General features: G+C 37.3%; 1 protein-coding gene across 1 annotated transcript; it reads right to left on the reverse strand.

The window, feature by feature from the left end:
- Positions 1–9,726: 9,726 nt before the first annotated feature.
- On the reverse strand, positions 9,727–16,561 carry LOC139152610 (serum paraoxonase/arylesterase 1-like). The gene is made up of 9 exons (XM_070725850.1): positions 16,399–16,561; positions 15,066–15,136; positions 14,624–14,679; positions 13,845–14,028; positions 12,879–13,002; positions 12,333–12,533; positions 11,602–11,683; positions 10,699–10,833; positions 9,727–10,345 (listed from the first exon to the last, which is right to left on the reverse strand). The coding sequence occupies exons 1-9, from the start codon at positions 16,461–16,463 to the stop codon at positions 10,169–10,171; spliced, it is 1,095 nt and encodes a 364-aa protein (XP_070581951.1). The 5' UTR covers positions 16,464–16,561; the 3' UTR covers positions 9,727–10,168.
- Positions 16,562–22,553: the final 5,992 nt, after the last annotated feature.

Raw genomic sequence — 22,553 nt, forward strand, 5'->3', positions numbered from 1 at the left:
AAGGTGTTTTTGTACGTTTATACTAATTTCCAGAAGTGACGACAATACCTCCTTAGTCTGCCACATACAAGCTGTATTTCCCACCAACCACCTGCACAACACAACACGCAACTGAAACACACAGGTGACCAGAGAAGTAAAAATAACCTTTCTATTCAGACAGCCTTTACATCCGATATCAATCAATACTGGTTAAAATCGTCAGGATGGGTAATTTGCAAGCAAGGCAAGGTTGCTCGTATCGACTGGTCGACAATGCTACTGGAGACGGGAGGTCTCAAGATTTTAGGGCCTTGTCGATAAAAGAGAATGTCAGCTTCACCGTTTGACGCGAAACTTCCCTTGCGGGAACGTTCTGTAGCATTAGATTATGAAAAATTCAGAGAGCTGCAGATACTCTCGCAAATTACGCACGAAGATTTGGATACACAAATCTGTTCATATGAAGTCTCCATCCTTAAATGATCAAGAAGGGCTTCGAGCTTCATCTGCAGTCTGTAGGGCCGTCCACGCTGTCTTGTGCATGGAGTTTCTTTGAATAATCATTTTGAAGACATCTCGTCTACAAATTCATTTCGAATCCCTTGATTGCTGCTTTTCCCTAAAATATGTAGTCATTGTTTTATGATGAAAAAAGCAGATTATTTTTAAAAACTGCAATAGTGACAGCATTAATATGAAATAAACTGAAACAAAAACAAAGCTGGATTAATTAATTGGTAATTATTTCATTACATGTGATTACTTGGAAGTTTCTAATTCGACTATTCCATTCATTTGTCTTGGCTCGCCACTGCTATATTCAAGTTTACAAACCGAGTAATCAAGATCCACACCTGTAACGGCAGATCAAATCCAATTAATAACGAAGACAGTATTGCACCTCAATCCTGCGTGGGTACGTCTGGAAAACAGTGTTAAGTTGTATTAAGTGATACTTGGACGCAAAAGCTTTTAACGTATCTGAGTTGGGATTCATCTGCGCCCGAAGAGCACACATAAAACACTTTACACTCAAGGATAAAACTTTTCAAATATGTCACCCACGGATTAATAATGGACCATCTAATATGCGTGGCAGCATAGCATGGACGATCAAGGGTTTAGAAAAGAGAGAGAAAACAGTCGGGAACATAGGCACAGACTGCACAGAAGAAATAACAATGAGAAATAGTACCGAGCCGTAATCTACATCATTGTCATAAGTTCCATAGTGACCAAATATATATAACAAACACAAACAGCACTGCACAGATATAACAAACAAGTAACGGTACACACAACAAAGTCAAATCCGTAGAAGAAAAATATGTGGAACAACCGAGAAGTAATGTCAGGTGGTTTGAAAATGGTACGCACATTCTGCCCCACATGTGGCACCCTCCATATATCAATCTGTAAGTCAAAAAAGGAAGTGATCTAAGGGGCCGTCGATAAAAGCTGACGCACAAGAAACTTAATTCCTTCGTTTTACTTGGAACCCCTCCCTTCCCCTCAAAACGAAAGTTGCGAAATCAATTATGAATCATGATGCTGTGTCTGACAAACCCACACGCACCTCTCCGATCCGCACGCCCATTAAAAAGTAACGGAAGGGCACATTGATTAATAAACCACAACTTTACGCGTTTCACTTTTTAAGACAGAACATTTTAATGTATTTCGCACTTAGGAAAATGCTTCACATACATGTTTCAAGTTGAAAAAGCATACAAGTTTTTATATCACATTCATGTCTTTTCGTTGTCTTTTCAGTCTCCGTATTTTGTGGTCATTCTGTTGTCGATGAACGCGAAGGTAGTTTTGCGTTCTCGTTGCAAAGTCGCACTTCGAAAACAATAGAAAATCCTTATGCGATTTTGACGCACACAAAACGAAATGAGCTTTTACCCCCTTCCCCCCTAAACGAAAGAATTACGTTTGTCGTGCGTCAGCTTTTGTTGTCGACGGTCCCTTAATCTACAGACAAATGTCACCTATGCCAGCAGTATTGAGTAAACGAGGCAGTGTCTTGCATAGTTTAAAACATGTTCTACCGATTCGATGATATATGCCAATGTGATTAGCTTTAACTCCTTAACTTTGGCAGAGTACTTGAATCTTAACCTTGAAAATCCGGTGAAGAGCAGTTGAAGCAAAACCAATCGATGCCTTCGTGAGAATATGTTACCTTGAACGCTCTCCATTGAATATCAAGTATTAAATTCAATCAAGCCAAACACGCTTACCATTGAATGAGAAGACAAATTGAAATCAAACTTAAAGATTGTACTGCCTTTGAATGGGTGTTTTCTATACAGCACTGTAGATCCTTCTTCATAACCTATTTACATAATTCATGAAAGTCTACATTCAATCTGTCACATATCAAATGTCAACAGTAGTATTTAACACCGTTTACCACAAAGCACTTGTAATGTTAAATATCAATGCTGACGATCAGAGCCATTGCATTGATTTTAAAAGTCAAGTTTGTTCGTGGTTATTAAACCAATCAGAACTCTAATTCCATCGACAAAGCTGCGTCCGTCAACATTCATCTGTGACAAGAAATGTGCCAATGTGTGACCTGGGCTTATCGTATTGTCGTTATTTGTCATGCTTGTGTAGATAAAATATAAAGTATAAGTTTCTCGTTGAAAGTAAATATCCATGCTCCCATTGTTATCAACATTAAATGATATACAACTAATATATACTCGACATCATTCCTACTGGCGCTATCCTTAAACTCGGCGGTATCATTGTGACTGGCGCTATAATTAAAGATATACATTCACCTGTAATCTTAATATGCCCATATATGGTCAAAAGGGCGTTCCTTGGTATTCAAAATTTCAATGTGAGGGCGCTGTTTTTAAAAAGTGGCCATCCGCTTAAAATCTGTGACTAGTTAGATTTTCTCTTTCCATTGTATCTGAGGCAAAATTGGAACAGTTGACAGTATACCTTTAAGCGCAGCAGTATCATTGTGATTGGGGCTGCGTTTACACAGACCGACGACGTATATAGTGGTTTTTACACTTACAAAAAGCACTGCAACATCCATTGGTTCTGAATTCGAAAAAAATCACCAGTCGTCGGAAAAGATATCTGGTTTATTGGCAATGAAATTCAATGTCCTAACCGTAACAGACAGTTTGTCTGAAACCTAAGCAAAATGCGAGAAATCGGCAACTTTTGTACATACGTTGTATTTTGGATTCCAGCGCAGCGCAGATACATCGGTTCCATTTTCACCACGTGATTTACATCTGAATTTGACCCATCAAGTAGTTGTCTCACAACGTGTACTGACCATGGCGCATCCTGTCAGCTGTTACACGCAACTTGATTGGTCCAATTTGGAATATATCACGTGGCAACCAGCCAAAATCTATTAGTGCAAGATACGAGGCAGATTATCATTAATTTATGCAAATTTCATTGATGAGCATTATTTTGGTATTGAAATTTTGCTAATGCTAATGGTTCTTTATCAATGTGGAATATTCATCTGCCCTGAATTGTGAATTGTATGACCATGTATGAGCCCTATCTTTCGGATATGTTAAAAAGGTTCTATGGTAGCAATTCATGGCTTAATCTACATTAAAGTATATGGATCGTATGGCAAAAATTGAGCCGACAAAGTACATGTAAGAGACTATGGACACACCCATAAAATGGTCGGTTTTTAAAAGTCCCTAGTTACCCTACAATGAACACAACATGGGAGAATAATCTTTATAGTAAGATATGAAAATGAAAATGATCATTGTTCGTGAAATGATCTTCAGACAGGCACCAAAGTCATTGTATTTGTCCGAGTATCTCAAACATCAGCCAGTCTGCCATCATTTGATTCTGGTTCGTTCTTAAGACTTGTTTTAGACAGATTATCATACAGACTGTCTATGTTCACCATCACAGATTGAACGATACCAAATTTAAAAAATCACTAGCAGACCTCCATCCGGCACAAAGATCACCTGCCGCCGCTATGAAACAGCTATGAAACCGTCCGAAATCAAAAAATGATACTGTGCTAGAGATCCGTCTAATATTTGGATCTAAATGTTTATCAATATTCTTGATACCAAAGGTGATATGTAGAATTGAATCCGTATCATGCAGTTGATCGCATTTTCATCTACGATTAATATGCTCAGTATCAAGTATTTTTCCAGGTTCTATATATTTTGCTCATTTCACAGAAAAGTGTCTTCAAGTTCTAGATTATGTTCCTATATTAAAACTAACGGTAGTCATTCAAATCGACTAAATGTCTTGTTCCTACTCCAAGCATCGAACCTTTCGACTGAACTTGAAGAAGATATGTTAACGATAGTTAAGTATTGGTAATTATGATATTATTTTGCAGTAAGGCCAAAAAAAATAAAAAGTTCGTTTCTCGTCCTAGACATTGCAAAAATGATGCGGTGACGCGTTTTTTTTTTCTCTTAATTTTTTTATTCTGCAACGAACAAGGACGCGCAAAAAGCATGGAAACGACATAGGAATTCGAAGGTACGCAGAGATAAATGCACAGCAGTGTTGCTTTAGTATTTTTGTATAGCAACAGTTCTGCGGTTTGACTTTTAGTGCAGCAATGCACAGTTTTGACAGCTTAATATAACAGTGACATATGTGTACAGTTCTGAATGCAATAATAATGTCTGTTATTTTGTTCACAGTTCTGTTTTATACAGCACTGTGTTATGCACTATCGTCGCGTATTTTTGAGTTTTTTCTTTCATTTCATTTCCTCATGAGCAGAAAAAAGGTTGACGCAGCGGGTCTGCATTGACTCGCGCAGGGATCAGAAAGAAACTTTATTCTTCCTGGCCTAACTCTAAACCAGGCTATTTCATTGTTTGACTCTCCATACTGAACGCTGAAAGGACCACTAAGCATAGTCAAAGAAACACACCACAGATACTGAACGTCTTTACGGCCCTGACTCGGGTTTGGGACGATTTTCACATTGCAACGCGCGTAGTACAAGTAACCAGAGCGAAAGTGGTTCATCTAAACACGATTGGAACTAATTTTGGAAAGTTGGATTTTCATATTTTCCAAATTTCTCAAAAGTTTTAGTTGCCTTATAGCTGAATGTCTCAATATTACAAATTATTCATAAAAACAAGTGTGTAACGTAAAAGGAAAAGCAGATGAGATAACATTTGAAGATTTTAGAGACATTACTTCACCATCCAATTATCCCAAATTAGTTCAAATCGTGTTTCTATGGACGCGACTGCTTATATTTAAATAAAGTGCATTGCTTGATATGGCAAATTATCGCATAAATGTGATGGCACTGTTTGCCCATCGCGGTACACAGGAACGTGACTCGTGGTATGTACTTATATATTCTTGGTGTCCTAAAACATTGAAAAAAGATAATGATTTCATAAACTGCATTGAGAAGGGAAGTCAAATGAACACTTTGATAAACAAGAATGAACATAACAGAGATGATAAAGGAAAACGAGAGCATGGCATCAATAGTATTCGATAGTACTTTATTTTAAGCGTATGATTCACCTACAAATTAAGTGGGGCGGACGTATCAGTTAGTGACCGCTATGGTCGATATTCAACAGGGTATTTGAAGTAATCGCCGAGTAACGTATCCACGGGACGGATTTTCAGACCGGAAATTTCATGTGACGTCAAGTTCTTACGCAATAGATGATACAGCTTCCACAGTCGTTAAGGTTACATTTTAACTTAGATCATTAGGATGGTTACAGGTGGGAAAACATCTATTGCTGTGACGTCATAATCAATTATACGCAACGTATGACATACTAATACCGCGGATGCATGGAGGAGCTATATACATCTACCATTTTAGTGTATTTATTGCTCAGTAACAATCCAAGATACAAGCTTTGACAGTTTGCCTTCCTCGTTGCTTAGTTACAAAAAAACTGCGACGTAGTGTCGACCCACATAACTTGCTATTTTGTTATTTAGCCTTCTTAGTCGGGTTATGATAATATCATCATGACGCATGGATGAGGGAATTAGAACGGCATAATTATACGACCAAGACGGTAATTCGGCCTCTGTACTGTCTCTGGGAGGTGGTTGAAGCACATACTTACGTTCATATCCTGCAATCCGCAGGTCTGAAGATATTGTAGTGTGTACTTCTGAGGTGTTACCGACAGCTTGCTACTGTCATTGTGAGCAGCCTGAAGCACGTACTTACAAACAAGACGCCTAACGTTCAGAGAAACTGTAGTACCCCCTCAGGGCATTACCGGATTCTTTTGTAATATGGTGTAGTTCACATTTGTAGAAACAAGTAAATTTGTAAGGTGTGGTGCGTCATTGAACAAAATATAAATCCCTATTTCTGTCACTTTTTAATTGCTTTCTAAAGGAGCCTGAGGAATACTGCAGGCGGTGTCAAGCAAATAAGGAAAAAAAAACAGTCACCTTACTATTGTCGGTCTTTTGCCTCAAAAAGATAATTGCAGCAGGCGATCTCAGAAAATTATTATTTCCAGATTACTCTAAATTTGTTGCTTCCTTCAAAGTATAATTCGCGATTGAAAAAAGTTTTAGGTCTCAGCCATTTACGCAAATAAATGCAAATGAGTCCGTATATCAGGTCTGTTTTAGTAGATACAAACACTGCTCCGCCCGAGGTATATTCTGTCTGTCTGTCTGTGAAAACTGTCTGTGCAAATGCGTTATATTCAAATATTCATTTGTCCAGCTCATTGGATATTTAACTTTTAAAAGCAAAATGGTACATCCTAAATGAGCTCATTTTAGGCGAACGCTTAAGAACGCAATATATAAAGAATAAAATTATAATAAGCTGTTCCTTTTAGCATATCCGTTTTGCATTGAGACGCTCAGAACGATTAATACGTCAACTAAAAGTAAGACTGATAAAATTAGAATAGTTTGTACATTTTGTGATTTCAAAAGACCTAAAAGCGTCACTAGTGACCAGTTGCAATTTTCCGGTTGACTCGCAGCGTGTTTGCAAGGTTATATCTGATTGGTCGATTGTCACTATTCACAGCAACTTAGGGAGTTTATTTGTATTATTTCATTATAACGGTAAGATTCTGCCAACCAATTGGATAACAACTTCGAAATCGCTGCGAGTCGCCCCCAATTTGACGACGCCATATTGAAACTATAAATAATGATCACATAGCCTGGCGTTACGGGAACGTAAGAGGGCGTTGGCGTTCCGGGAACGTAAGAGGGCGTTACGCAAACACCGAGTTGGATTTACTTTATATAATAGCGGTTTGCTTAGTTTAACAGGATAGCTGCCGGTCAGAACAATCGTTTTACGTAGATTGCTCTTGGAGAGGAACATGTGATGTGTGGTTCATATATAGTTTGGTAATACGACCGATCTGATAAAAACTACAAATTCCCTGGCTTTGTTTCTCTTTGTTTCGTCACTTGCTGACGTAAGACCTGAATGGCAAAGACAAAAATAGAAAGTGACGATCGAGCACATATCTACGTCTAATTTTAACAGATTGGTAAAATAATATACTATGATGATGGTAATATCATATACTGTGATGATGATAATATCATATACTATGATGATTATAATAATTGGTATCAACATTCAAGAGTAATCACCCGCTGAAGTAGGTGTTTTTTGCTTAAATATATCGTCCTTGTGCCAAGTTTATTTTTAAAATAAAGTCAATATTTTCCTTTCAGTGAGTTATTATGTTTAATCATAGACCCTAAGGGTCTACGGTTTACTTTAGAATTTTGTCGAAATCATACCGAGTTTCAAGTACAAAAACACTGTCTCTGCTAGATAGCAGTATGCCTGTGGTTAGCTAGGTAATTACGCTTGCTTTACTTTCTCTCGACGAGTGATTGCCTCAGAGTATACGAGGTGAACGATGCAATTACAGGCTTAGTGGAGCTCGTTGCTAGTAACCTTCGCTGCGTTTTCCTCTGCTTCGTGAAATGTTTTCCAAAGAAACTTCGGAAGTCCTCGAGCAAAATCAGCTGACGACAATGAATATCCGACTCTAAGTATTTCACATACTCTCAATTGTGCAGCCGCCTTGTCCGCGGGAGATCTTTCCAAAGCGAACGCGTCTCTCTTAAATTAAAATATTTTGCCTTGTAGACGATTACGGTGTCATTTTAGGATCTTCTCTCTCCACGGAAAACGTGGAGACAACACATGGCGATATTTGCGTTTTCGACATTTGTGAGTGAGGTTGCTTTCTACTTGCCCAGGAGAAGTTAATCACGCAGTATGAGTTTTGAACACTATGGGTCATACCTATTAATCTTTTAAGTCAATGTTTCTGTATAAATAGTTCAGTTTTCCGTATCGAATTCGTGGCAAATAATTTTATGAAAAAAAATTCAAAGGCATTGATATCAGAATCAAATAATCTTGGAACAGAAAAATATTTCATATGACTGAAAATGATATACTTTTAGATCTAGAGATCAGTGCAAATATTGACGACAATAATACAGTACAGTTGTGTACAAGTGAATCTAAATTACAAGGATAATTGCAGATGGAAAATTAATATTTTAGAAAGTCTACGCCGTCTGAATGGAAAAGCGATTGAAATTTAAGTTACAAGAATCTTTCGCCTCAGACGTTTGTCGTAGCTCTTTAATTTTTAACGCAAAGCTCTTGCTTTGACCACAAGGATGGAAGAATCTAAACTCTGAATTTTTCAATGAGATCCTCTTGTCACGGCGCACGGAAAAAACACGGAATCGTTATTTTCAGATTAACAGTCTCTCCGATGGAAACAAAATGTTGATTTGCAAAACAACAGGGTTCTACATATACGTACGACGGTTACCTATATGTAGCTTGATTTAAGATTATGAGGACTCTCAGGATTCAATTGATTTAATCTTCTACGGTACAGACTGGAGTACCATGATTAATGTAAAGTTTGTATTTCAGTATTTCTACTTTATCTACACTTACATTTTCATTTGTTGAGGGGCAAAATGTCGTACATGACTAAGGCTAGTTTCTTTAATCAACAATAACCGCACGAATGAGAATATGGCAAAGAAGGAGAGAGAGAGAGAGAGAGAGAGAGAGAGAGAGAGAGAGAGAGAGAGAGAGAGAGAGAGAGAGAGAGAGAGAGAGAGAGAGAGAATCATGATTTTTGTGATGTTGCTGTAACGATGATGATGACGACAATGATGATATGGCGATGGTGTTGGTAGTGGTAGTGATGATGATAGTGTTGCTAATGGTGATGGTAATGATGATCAAAATACGATTACGATGACGACTAAGACGATGATGATTACCATCATCATGACAATGATGATGATGACGGTGGTGGTGGTGAGGAAGAGGGGGGGGGGGGGGTGATTGATGATGATGATGATGATGATGATGATGATGATGAGGAGGAGGAGGAGGAGGAGGATGATGAGGGGGAGGAGGAGGAGAAGGAGGATTAATTTATAAATATTGAGCACCTGGAGACTATAGGATGAGGCATCTTCAATAAAGCCATCGTAAGAGGTAATCTGATTAAAATCAGATGTAGAGTACGGCGACGTCTTTGCTTACGCGGTATTCTCTTGCTGTCGCCCCTCACTACACAGCAAGAGAATACCGCGTAAGTAAAGACGTCGCCGTTCTCTACATCTGATTTTAATCAGATTGGGTAAGAGGGAAATATGAAAGACACTAATCCTCAAATGTGATCACATATGACCTTAAAATATGCGACTGAGTGAATCGATGAAGACAACACTTTTCATTACTCTTTTGGTGTTCCTGATATGATAAAGATAATACGTTTGAGGGCGCGCCATATATTTGTACTTAGAAGTGACCAATGTTTTCTCAACGAACGTGAGTAGATGCCATTCTGAACGCAAGTTACAAGTACTTTTGTGATTCGACACATTGTGTGAAATCAGGGTGAGTCTGTTCAAAAAGGAGATTACCAATCATTAATTAATTGACACTGAAAATATTACAGAAAAGAACTTGCGCCTTGAAAGAAGAAAATCATTCCTGATGTAGGAGATGTCCAAACGTGTAAACATTTAGACACTGCTGTATGGACGACAATGTCTTAATTTGTTTATAGATTACTTTGACATATTACTATTTGTTTTCACTTCAGAAAATGATAGAGTACTGCTTTGTTATTTGTAATTTAAATCGCAGTTAAACTGCATTGATATCACAGTACACGGTAGTGTGTATCACACTACCAACGAGTAGTTTGTTTTTGTAAACGCTGGCTACACTGGAACCGCTGATAAGAGCGCCATCATCGACAAACACCTCTTGAATTTCATACTGGTCATAAGAGTCTTTGCGATTGAATTTTACTCGTAAAACCTACAGATATGAGAGAACAGGTGAGAGAGAGAGAGAGAGAGAGAGAGAGAGAGAGAGAGAGAGAGAGAGAGAGAGAGTCTGCACTTTTTGGTATCAACGATTTCATATTTTTTGCTTTATCGGTTGGTTGTTATGATCTTCGATGACAAGACAGTATTACAGTTATGATGGGAAACATCAAGCGTGCGTCGTATTGCTTTATTCACATGGACAATAACAAGAATGGCGAATAAAACGTAAGGAAACTGATACATAAGATGATCCACCTAATAGATAGTGTGACGACATCCGATCTAGTGTTATACTCTCTTGACATAAAATGACGTCACGATAACAGAAACTATGTCTCCTACCTGAGATGGAGATCGCTTCGTTACATTTTCAAAATGAGATTTTAGCATATACCGCTGAGGATGACATCCCAGCCAAAGGTCACCATTATCTGGATCAATTTCAATGTTATCAACTCCAGTGTAGACTGATATGACCTTGGGAAAAGAAATTGCCCAAAGTTTTCATTATACTGACAAGCATCATCAAGTAAGTCAATAACCTTTTACGCTACATGTGGCACATAGTTCTGTTTGCCGGCTTTGATATTCAAACCAAGTAAGATTTTTCTTTCACTGAAGTACTTATGTTTGATTCTAAACACTACCAATTATGTGGCTTTTATCTCACTTCATTTGAAATTTTATATATGCGAGATCTCGTTAAAGTCTCGTGCAGCACATGGCGTAACCATTTGCATGCCTTTCAGAAATTTATAGCACTCTACTTATAAGTATCCTAGATGCAAATTGTTTTCTTCCACGATACAGGTATATTACATAAATCAATCAATCAATCAATCAATCAATCAATCAATCAATCAATCAATCAATCAATCAATCCTGGATGCCAATTTATTTTCTTTCAGGATACAGGCTTAACTCTGGTACACCGGGCACAAGTTTTCCTTTAGCATAATTGTTCAAACAATTAATCAAAAAACCTACAGGGACATTCAAGTCATTATCCATCTCGGTACCAAGTGACAACAATACAACAACATATTGCATATACTATTTTACCTTATACAAGCTTTGACTGTGCAATGTGACGTTAACAATTAAGGAGTGACACCAGTCATTAACTTAACATTGAGGTATCCTGTGTGACCTAACTGTTCAATCACAATGCACAACAATATTACACAACATGACACAGCAGAATTTAACTCAACACCACACTACATGTAATGTAAGTACACCAACCTTTCGTTCTTTGATTGAATTGTCGGAACTGATTGAATAAATGGTAACAGATCCTATCCTTGGCGAAGCAACGTACAAAAACCTTCAAAATGATACACAGAAGTAATTTAGAGAGAAGGAGTTTCAATGTATTCAATGTGGAAGTGTTTATTCCAAGAGACAAATCTAGTATTTCGAAACGTAATATCCATAAGAGCTCTTTTTGTAAATTACCATGAGTAGTTACAGGCGATCGAAACTTGAATTTACTTATGGACAACATAATTTTAAGAAATTTACTTGCAGAAAAAAATCGACTTTGTGCACCTTAAAGTGTACACATGAACTATTACTGTAATCCAAAAATTCATTATATTGAATTGCCAAACAAAATTAGTGGTGACATGATGTCACACATTATCACATCAAGAGGTCCTTGCACGTGTTATTATAAACCCTTTGATATGATCTATCATTCTATATCTTGACGCGAAGGAATGATAAGTTCTGGCGAGGTCGGAAGAAAGATCTCAGATTAAATGAATATTATTACATGTAATTCCTGTCGGTTTTCATCGTTATTGAAAAAATCTTCACAGAAAGAAAGAGTACCACTCCGACGGTGATTTATCAAGTAAATTGCTTGACCAGCTATATAGGCCTTTTATAAGATTTTGATGACAATGTTATCAATGTTGCGTTCTTAAACTTTTTTTGGTATCTTTCTACATAGTGGTTTCACAATGGCATACCTTCTATCAGGGGAAATATTAATACCATTTGGTCCATGAAGACCTGTCTGAACCAGTGTGTCTCTTACTCCGTCATAGAATCCAATACTTCCCCATGGTAACAGCAGATAATCCTCTGCTATCTGACCATACTGTGTCTTGCTGTAACGGTCGTTTGTGAAGTAGAAAGATTCCCGACCAACGGCGACTAAGTCATTCACGCTATTTACAAGGAAAAGAGTCCATTGAAGACTAACTCGGGACATACAAATTAGCAAAGGGTAAGGTAGGATAACGGAGCCAGCCAGACAGACTGAGGGACAACATGGACGTCGAAGAAGAGACATTTGAACACATGGTGAAACATGTTTGAAGGTCGATAAATAAAACAAGGATTTCCATAGATCACAAAATGCACCTCTGCATACTTTGTTTCATTAATAGCTGTGTCCATACCTGGACGGATACAAAAATCTTCGAAATATATTTCTAATTATTGTATGATGTAAGTCACGAAACTTGAAAAAGGGCATGTTATGGTATTCAATAAGAAAGTATATAACGTACTTGTACATTGTTTTGACATTGACTGTTCTACTATGCTTCAGACGGAGCCTCTTCGGGTCAAAGTTGAAAATTTCGATGCATTCCTCTTTTGGATTGTGATTTACTACAAATAGCAGCACTTCTCCTGAAACAATAGACATGTTTAAAGTATCAGGCCAAAAAAAGAGTTGAAAGCTTGTAAGTTTGTCATTCTAATGCAATGCAATAAACATAATCGATGTACTCTGTTGTCGACAATTTTTATTTGAGAAAGACGAAAACCATGAATGCTCTATATTTGCATGAGTGAAATATTTCAAAGCTTTGATTAACTACTTATTTGAGTTGAAACCATTCAAAAGTAACTGTATAGTCAAAATAAACAAATTCAAGTTTTGTTTCTTTGAATGATGTGAATTTCTCGAACCTGTTAACTGTACGGTGATGACACGATCGATTATGATTATTTCTAAGGCCAGCAAGAAAAAAATAATTGTTCTTCGGAATCGCCGCTCCTACTTTGCCCGATTTGGATTTTTTTTGGATTTCGGTAAATTCATACTTCTGCATTGCAAATACTTTAGTACCACCGCTGGCGGCGCCCTACACTTCGTCGGGTTTTCGCGGGCATGTGGGATTCTGAATGAGACTTCCCACTAGAGCTCTGTCAACACGTTGTTGCGACGTCTGAAATATAGTGATGAATTCAATAACCAGTATCAGTGTATCTTGTCTGAGATATTTCTGGTTAGCCTTAAAGGGGAAAAGATTATTTTGCCTTGTCTGCATCCCGGCAAAAAAGTCTGACGGACCGCGGTTACCTTTGGCCTAAAAATAATAAAAAGATTTCCGTTCGCCGCTCCTGAACCTTGGTCCAAAAGAAATCCGACGAACAAGATTTTATTCCCCTCTGGCCTAATTGTGAATAAACAAGATTAAAAATAATCATGATTTTTGTGTTAAAATACAGAAAATCTGTAAAGTTACCTGTAATGGAATCTCCCCAAAGACTGAGTCCATGTGGGTAAAAATTGTCGACATCAAAGTTGCCGTCGATGGGAATTTCAGTTGCATTCTGGGACGGGTTGTTGAAATCATACAAATATATGCGGCCTCTGGTGTTGTGTGACTTGCGAGATTTATCGAGATTGTAACGAGTCAGTCTGATACCCTAAAGGTAGAAAGATTTATGTTCAGTAAGATTATGGAATTGATGAGTTGTGTGGATCAGTTTAAACTTATCATGTATTCCCATTATTTTGTTCCTTTTGTGGCGCACTGGTTCTTCTTCTAATCCCACACATTATGCAAAAATGCCGGAATTTTGAACTTTTCCATGATAACAGTCATATGCATGTTAATGTAAACCGGACTAAGGTTACTAATAATTTGTCAACGCTAATATTGCATATGTACACAACGCAATATATTTGCAATGCTAATATTTGAAGAAAATGTTTCTGTGACGAAAGCAATGAAAAAAATTAACAAAAGTTACAGCTACTGCCCCGTCAGTAAACTTTCAATGTGCTTTGTAGTGTATGTGTAGCAGTTAGAATGAACGCGACAGGGGCTAACGTCGATCTTTACTCTTTCTTACTGTGATCAGTGAGCATGATCATATTGGAAGTTGTTAAAACAAAATTTGAAAAAGTATACGGCCCACTAGCTGTAGCTTGTGATTTATTTTGGACATTTCTCTTTGTAAAAGACACTCGCTTGTTCTCTGATCATGTCAAATGAAAATTTATTAATACGAAACATACCGACGAGATGAAGGCCAGTCCGTTCGTCGTCACTGAAATGTCTTCTGATCCCTTTGCTGAAAAGTAACATAAGAATGAAAATCTTTTGATGCCATTAAATATTTATACGAATGGCATAATGTAAAAATAAGCTGTTTTGATGATAGCTATGTTATAGAACACATTGGCAGCGTAGAAACAACAGACAAGGTTATTTACAACATCACATTTTGTATTGCTTGAGGAAAACAAAACAGTTGAACGTTTCCTTTCTTCAATCACAGAATACAGCGTTTTTTTACCTAGCGCTTTCTTGTTCGACTCTATTAATCACCATCGTGAAACTTGAAGTTGTACTCTGATGGAGATAGCGTTATATTTAAGTTTATTGTTTTCAGAGTGCACTGAAAAAGTGTTTGATTGACAAAGGTGTAGTACTACTAAACATTGTCTGGCAACATACCTGGTGTTTGTAGCAGACGACACGGCCCAGGGTAGTGCTTGTACACTGTGTTCTGATATCCTAGGGAGTACCTTTGTCCAAAAGATGAACGAAATTAATAGCTGCATCCCTAAATACTGTATTATTGTCAGGACAAATAAAGCATGGACGATCGCTCGTTTATAAGAATTAAAGGGGGGGATGTCGTCGGAACTCTGCTCAAAGGTTGCCAGGGACCCCTGTGACCGATCTAAATACTGTATCTATGGTACGTTGGCGATTGATGAAAGTTGAAACATGCTTGTTAAGTATGAATATTGTAAACTTTATAAGTTACAGCTATGTTGAAGTGATGCATATAGATATCATGCAAGAAATACATTGTTAATAAGCAAGAACGTCGCACACGCGCAGTTCCGACGACCACCCCCATTTAATATATGGAGTCCCAACCAATAATTTCACAGAGTTGAGAAAAAATATGGGGTGAACATATAGTGCTAGTAGATGCAATGAATTGAAATGTACTGGAACGATAACTGGGACTAAAACAGAGCATCATTTGTAAGCTGATCGTGGTGAGAAAAATTGGTGTTTACGTTTTGTTTTATAACTTGCCATTTTATTTACGCTTCTTATTAAAATATTGTTTAGGCCGTCACAACTGTAACAACAATAACCTAAATAAATAAATAAATAAATAAATAAATAAATAAATAAATAAATATGCCTTCATTTCATTCACCACAAGTTACACGCAGACAGACAGAGACGGACAGACTACAGAAAGTTATCAATAGTCATGCCACGTGACCCCCGCATATGATGCAAATGTGGAGGAATGATTCAATGCTTTTGTGAATGTGATAACATATCATGCCATGCATGTCATGACCCAACCATAGATTATTATTTAAGTGTTTAAAGATCAGGTACGTTGAGATCTTCGTATGTGACCTAGGTCAGTAGTACACACAACAAGCTTGGTCGACAGTTAAAGATTAACCCAGTAGACAGTGATACCAAGTTTTGTCAACACATAGACGGTAGTGTCTATGGTCAACAGTGGGACTATAAATGTACTAGTCCTTTATAGGACCCAACATTACTCTCTTCCTGAGACCAAGGCTGTATGACTGAGGTGTGAGGAAGTTCTCGTAGACTCCAGATCGTTTGGCATGGGGAGGGGTACACCAAATGGGGTCTCCCAATCAGTAAAAATTCTCAGAATTAAACAGACAACAAAAGTCCACATTTCTGCCCCAAGGCACCCTATCAACTGTTCACAATCGCATGATATACAGTCGCTCTGTTCTGTTAAGAGCCTGAAAATGTAGCCGAGGACTTGACTCACAGAAAACGGAAGACGTGGGTTCCCACAGCTGCAAGGACAACCGTTACTATGATCTTCCTCAACATGTTGTCTTCAACTATTAACTACAGCTACATTTAGCTTTTCTGTCAGCGCCAGATATTACATGTTGTTCTGACCAAAGCTTGCTTCAGCTCATGCGTAGTGTGAACTTCTACCTTTGACCCGGTGATCTTGGTGGCATATGACACTATATTTAACTATAGTGTGCAAAGAAAGAAGCTTCTTAAACGTAGAAATACATTTTTCTATATGACAATTCTCGGGTCTGTTTACTACAATGGCACATTCAAAAACATGCCTAAATGATTAAAATTATTTTTAGAACAAAGACACCAATTAGCTGTAAATTGCCATGAGGACCACAGGGGACTTGTACTCCTTGTTTATTTGTGTCTGTGTTTGTTTGTTTGTTTGCGTGTATGTGTTTGTGTTTGTTTATTTGTTATTTTTAATAAAATAACAGCGAAAAGCTGTTTTGTTGATATTTGTCAATAAAGAGCAGTTTATTTATTTATTTGTTTGTTTGTTTGTTTGTTGATATGTATTTCTGATGGTTAGGGTTAGGGTTAGGCTTAAGTTAGGGTTAGAGTCAGGTAAGGGTTAGACTTATTCACAGAGGGAGTGAATAAGTCTAACCCAAACCCTAACCCTAACCCTAACCCTAACTTAAGCCTTACCCTAATCCTAACCATCGGAAATACATATCAACAAACAAACAAACAAACAAACAAACAAACAACTAAATAAATAAACTGCACTTTATTGACAAATATTAACAAAACAGTTTTTCGCTTTTATTTTATTAAAAATAACAAATAAACAAACACAAACACATAAACACAAACAAACACAGACACAAATAAACAAGGAATACGAGTCCCCTGTGCGAGGACTTGAATTTCATATTTTTTAAAATGTGCTCAATAAATCTGATAACGTGAATTTCAGACGTTCACAACTATCGCTAAAAAACGGATAGTTTATATATATAGTTTATATATATATATATATATATATATATATATATATATATATATATATATATATAGATAGATAGATAGATATAGATATAGATATTTTGTATGGTGTGAATATTATTCATCACACAAAGGTACTTCAAATCACAGTGACCCCTGATTTTTGATAGGGCGACAGGTTACAGATGCTGTAATGATACGATTTTGAGAAACTTATTCTTTGCATCGATGTCGACGTGGTTTCTTGTCTGTCTACAGAAGCCACCTTGTCTAGATTGTGCACACAACAAGTGTCCATATTGAAAGCATTTATATCATTGACATCTAAAATTGTGTTCTTATTCATCCAGAAACTCGAACCAAAGAGGTCACTTCATGAATGGAACGTATAACGTTCAAACAGTGAGGAGAGATCTGTACAATTTTGCATGGATATCTATTATAAATACGGAGTTTTAGTTTTGAACTTGCTTGGCTAAGACTTGACATTGTCGGCATTTATGCGATTACGTTCGTTGCGACTCTTATATTAACGAACGAGCGATTCATTAAGAATAGCTTTTGATGTCTTACCTGTCTTACGATGTTGTGGTGCAGTGCATTTCAAGACTTGCATAGTATGGTCAAGTATGGCCGTTTTTGTAGTCTTGCTTGTGAAAAGCTAAATGGATTTCGATGTCCATCTTTTCCATGTTTGTTTGCGTCAGACACTTGGAAAGTTCATTTCATGAGAGTGTTCAGTTAGTGGATCATGATGCTCAGTAATACTGTGCAACAGTACACCTCTTCATTTGTATAATGTGTCAGCAAATTGTACACAGTGTGTATCAACATGCGTTGGCAGGGAACGCTAAAAGTGATTTCTAAAAAAATAATGTAATTATTTGTATAGGGTCTCCATCAACACGAAGGAGTATCACTGGAGTGTATATGTTGAGATCTATGGGCATATAGGTCTATGTCATTGTTCCCAATTTGAAACACATGAGGCATGTCTAAGTTATGGTTCTAAATCGGGAAAAAAAGATCAGACCTCTAGCTGTATTGGCCAGCCAAGAAATACATATGCGCATAATAATGAGGTACAAGATGTGACATCTTAAGGTCTAATATCCTATCAGAATTGGAGGGTATAGAACTTGTGGTTACTGAGTTATGCATATATATGTATAATCAAGGTCAAACGTCATAAAGTCACGTGACATTTGAAAAAAAATTGTATTGCTAATTAATCCCTATATGCCAAAAATCAGACCTCTAGCTCTATTCCCTTGGCCAGAATTAGATGTGTGCATAATTAATAAGGTAAAGCGTGTGTTGTCATAAGGTCTCCCATCCTACTAAATATAAAGGACATAGCACTTGTGGTTACGTATTTATCGACATAAACGTATATTTCAGGTCAAAGGTCATCGAGGTCACATGACATTTGGTCAAAAAATTTATATCCTATAGTTATCCCTATATACCAAAAATCAGACATCAAGCTCTATGGGTTTGCTCAGAATTAGATATATGCATAATTAATGAGGTACAGTATGAAGCATCATAAGGTCTCCCATCATACCATACATGAAGGGTGTAGCACTTGTGGTTACTGAGTTATGGACAAATATGTATATTTGAGGTCAAAGGTCACCGAGGTCACATGACATTTTGTCAAAAAAATTGTATTGCTAAGTTATCCCTATATACCAAAAATCAGACCTCTAGCTCTATTGGCTTGCTCAAAATTAGATATGCGCATAATTAATGAGGTACAATATGTGGCGTCATAAGCTGTCCCATCATACCATACATGAAGGGTGTAGCACTTGTGGTTAATGAGTTATGGACAAATATGTATATTTGAGGTCAAAGGTCACCGAGGTCATGTGACATTTTGAAAAAAAAATAGTATTGCTAAGTTATCCCTATATACCAAAAATCAGACCTCTAGCTCTATTGGCTCGCTAAAAATTTGATATGCACATAATTAATGAGGTACAATATGTGGCGTCATAAGCTCTCCCATCATACCATATATGAAGGTTGTAGCACTTGTGGTTACCGAGTTATGGACATATATATATATTTGAGGTCAAAGATCACCAAGGTCATGTGACATTTTGTCAAAATATCTGAGATATCTGCGTGAACGGATGGAATCACGGACGGACATGACTCAATCTATAAGACCCCTGGACTTCATCTGTGGGGACTAAAAGCTGTGTCACTGCATCCTTTTTGCAATATGAATACGATTTTATTTTTCTTGGCCTTAAACATGGGAGTCTATGGACTGCCTTATACATGGGAGTCTATGGACTGCCTTATACATGGGAGTCTATGGAGACTGCCTTATACATGGGAGTCTATGGAGGTGAAAACTAAAAAGTCCTCTAACACGGCCAAATTTGATCGCATTGTCAAACAAATCGACGTGCATCTGTATGGGGTAGGGTACTATCCTTGTGCAAAGTTTGAAAGAAATTGACCTGGGCCGGAGCGCCCGCACGCGACGGAATCTTTCAGTCTAGGCATGTCTGAGATAGCTGCGTGAACGGACGGACGCACGCACGCACGGACATGACCAAACCTATAAGTTCCCCCGGACGGTGTCCGTGGGGACTAAAAATCGTGTCAAGAGGAAATTACTCCTAGACATTTGACTATGGTATTTGAGGCAGTGTTTAGTGTTGAAAGCCATTGTACTATTTTCCCGTTGTAGGGCGTAAACATAAGGTAGTATGCGCCTCAAAACTGAAAGACTTAAACTTTTGCTCCAACTATCCTCAAGAAATATTTCAACCATCTCTCAAATTCAAGAATAAAAATCTGGGGTCACCGTGCAAATTTTGGTGGTATAGAAACAAATTACCCAAGATGTACCATTTTTTATAAATTCAAAATGGCCGCCATTCCTGTTCTAACTCTATAGAGAAAAATAAGAATTTCGATTTTCGAAAAATGAAGACGTTGAAAAGTTTTCTTGTACAAAGAGCTTTAAAATGAACCCCAACAAGGGGTAGATCAGAAAAGAATGGTAAAACTTTGAGAGTCTGAAAATCTGCTCCCAAGACGCATTCTATGCCATTCTACCCTAAACATCTGTTATATAAGACTGTGATCGATACTGAGACCTCGTAAAGATTTATTGTAATCAAAGACATTCATGAGGACACTGTCAAAGTGGCACAATGTAGACATTTTCTTTGAAAGCTTGAAAAGCGCTTGCAAAAATGGTTTCATATTTTCGTACATTGCAAAAAAAACCAAAAAAACCCAACAAAACAAAATAAAAGCAAAAAACCCCCAAAACAAAAACGTATAGACGCAAATATTTAATCCGAATGGTAAGTTGTGTTTTTACGCAGGTCTGATTTGATAGATCGGTCATTTTCTGAGGTTTCCCGTTTTCCATGTCTTTTATCCATGGCTACATGTTAATTTTTGGCACCAAAAGTTCGTAAAACTCTTGATAACGTTGCTCTTTTTAGTAACATCGACCTTTGCACATTATGTTTGGTTTGAGTAACAGAGTCACATATGTACTACCAAGCTAATACATTATCTGTCTAATACACTGAATATCGGATTTTATAAAAGATTTAAAGACTTTTTAGTCCTGAAACTGATGTAGAAGTCAAACAATAGGTTCTAAAGGGAGCGAAGCTTAAATGATGTGGCGTACAGAAAACATATCAATGTTCATCAATGATGATGATGAGGATAATGATTATTACTATAATTTAATCTGAGTTAAGTCCCACCAAAAGCGAAGAATGGTTAAACTATCTGCTCACTCATTGACCAATGATAGTTTTACCATCCGAAGGTTATATCAAAGTTCCGTACAAAATAAAAACCCGTTTATCTTCATTTGGTCCTTATTTTTCTTTTTTTCGCCAAATGGATTTTCCGAGGATTTTATTATACGGTAGAAACCAACTGGGATTAATATTCCGTGCATATGAGAGTACTCGTTCACCTGCAGAGACAAATAGTTTAAGTCACGTGACATGGTTACCATGTTGGCTTTCCCTAAAACCCTTCAAATTCATAAACTAAATGGTTCATTAGCTCAACATCTGTTGGTGTTTGGCATGTACTTTTTTTCTGGCATGTACATTTTCACTGGAATTTATTCTCGCCGAAACAATAGTTCTTGACGGCTTATGATGAACAACGAAATAGATGCTTTGCGAAATCGCGAAATAACGAAATGACAACATTTCCACAACCCCCAAATTTTTCCTTCAATAAAATATAATATTTAAATAATGTCCGTGACCGCAGCAGTTGGTTTACTGGGTTTAATGAACGGATTAGGTATGTAATGGAATATTTTGAAGTGACTTCAATCACGGTCGAACTACAAGTGATACATGGCGAAATCATGGGCCGCCATGAAAATATCAGTATGAACACGTACTCCCACAGTCACTACAGTACCTGTTTAGTCAGGAGAGTTGTGAAGCTTCACAAATCTCTCTCGAAATAAAGCCATAACATTTGGAATTGAGGTTTTTAATCTTCAAACACTAGCTGTCGAAACGCAGCTGTCTGTTGGCGGGTAGCGTGCGTAGCTATGCGGTGGCAGGGTTGACCTTTGATCCGCAAAGCTCTGCATGCATGGCAGGGCACAGGCGACCCAATAAGTATTACTGAGTTTTTCACACTGTTTTCTCTATCATTTTCTCTTCTTTCTTCATGCTCTGAATGATCGGAATAAATAAAATAAATGGTTTATATAACCTAACCTAGCCTCTTTGACTCTTTATTTATTTTACACTCCATTACAAGGACGTATATCTCTCATACACACATGCTGTAATTAATTAGTCAACACAACTAATTATGCTAATCCGTGGACTTATCAGGGATTTTACGGGTTGATCAACATCGCGAAAGATAGGAATGGAATACTAAAACCTATCTTTCCGATGTTGACCAACGTCTGATAAGTCCACGGATTAGCATAATTAGTTGTGTTGACTAATTAATTACAGCATGTGTGTATGAGAGATATACGTCCTTGTAATGAAGTGTAAAGTAAATAGTCACGGAGGCTAGGTTAGGTTATGTAAACCATTTATTTTATTTATTCCGATCATTCAGAGCATGAAGAAAGAAGAGAAAATGATAGAGAAAACAGTGTGAAAAACTCAGTAATAC

The sequence above is a fragment of the Ptychodera flava genome, chromosome 16 (genome assembly GCF_041260155.1).
Source record: "Ptychodera flava strain L36383 chromosome 16, AS_Pfla_20210202, whole genome shotgun sequence".
Classification (NCBI taxonomy): Eukaryota; Metazoa; Hemichordata; class Enteropneusta; family Ptychoderidae; genus Ptychodera; species Ptychodera flava.

What these genes read in the sequence shown, in the direction of transcription:
- LOC139152610 (XM_070725850.1), bottom strand. Translation starts at nt 16,463, where the DNA reads ATGTTGAGGAAGATCATAGTAACGGTTGTCCTTGCAGCTGTGGGAACC. An exon ending in AATGTCAAAACAATGTACAA is followed by an intron (nt 12,534 to 12,878) that starts GTACGTTATATA and finishes CCTTGTAAATAG; the next exon opens with CGTGAATGACTTAGTCGCCG. An exon ending in AATATTTCCCCTGATAGAAG is followed by an intron (nt 11,684 to 12,332) that starts GTATGCCATTGT and finishes ATCATTTTGAAG; the next exon opens with GTTTTTGTACGTTGCTTCGC.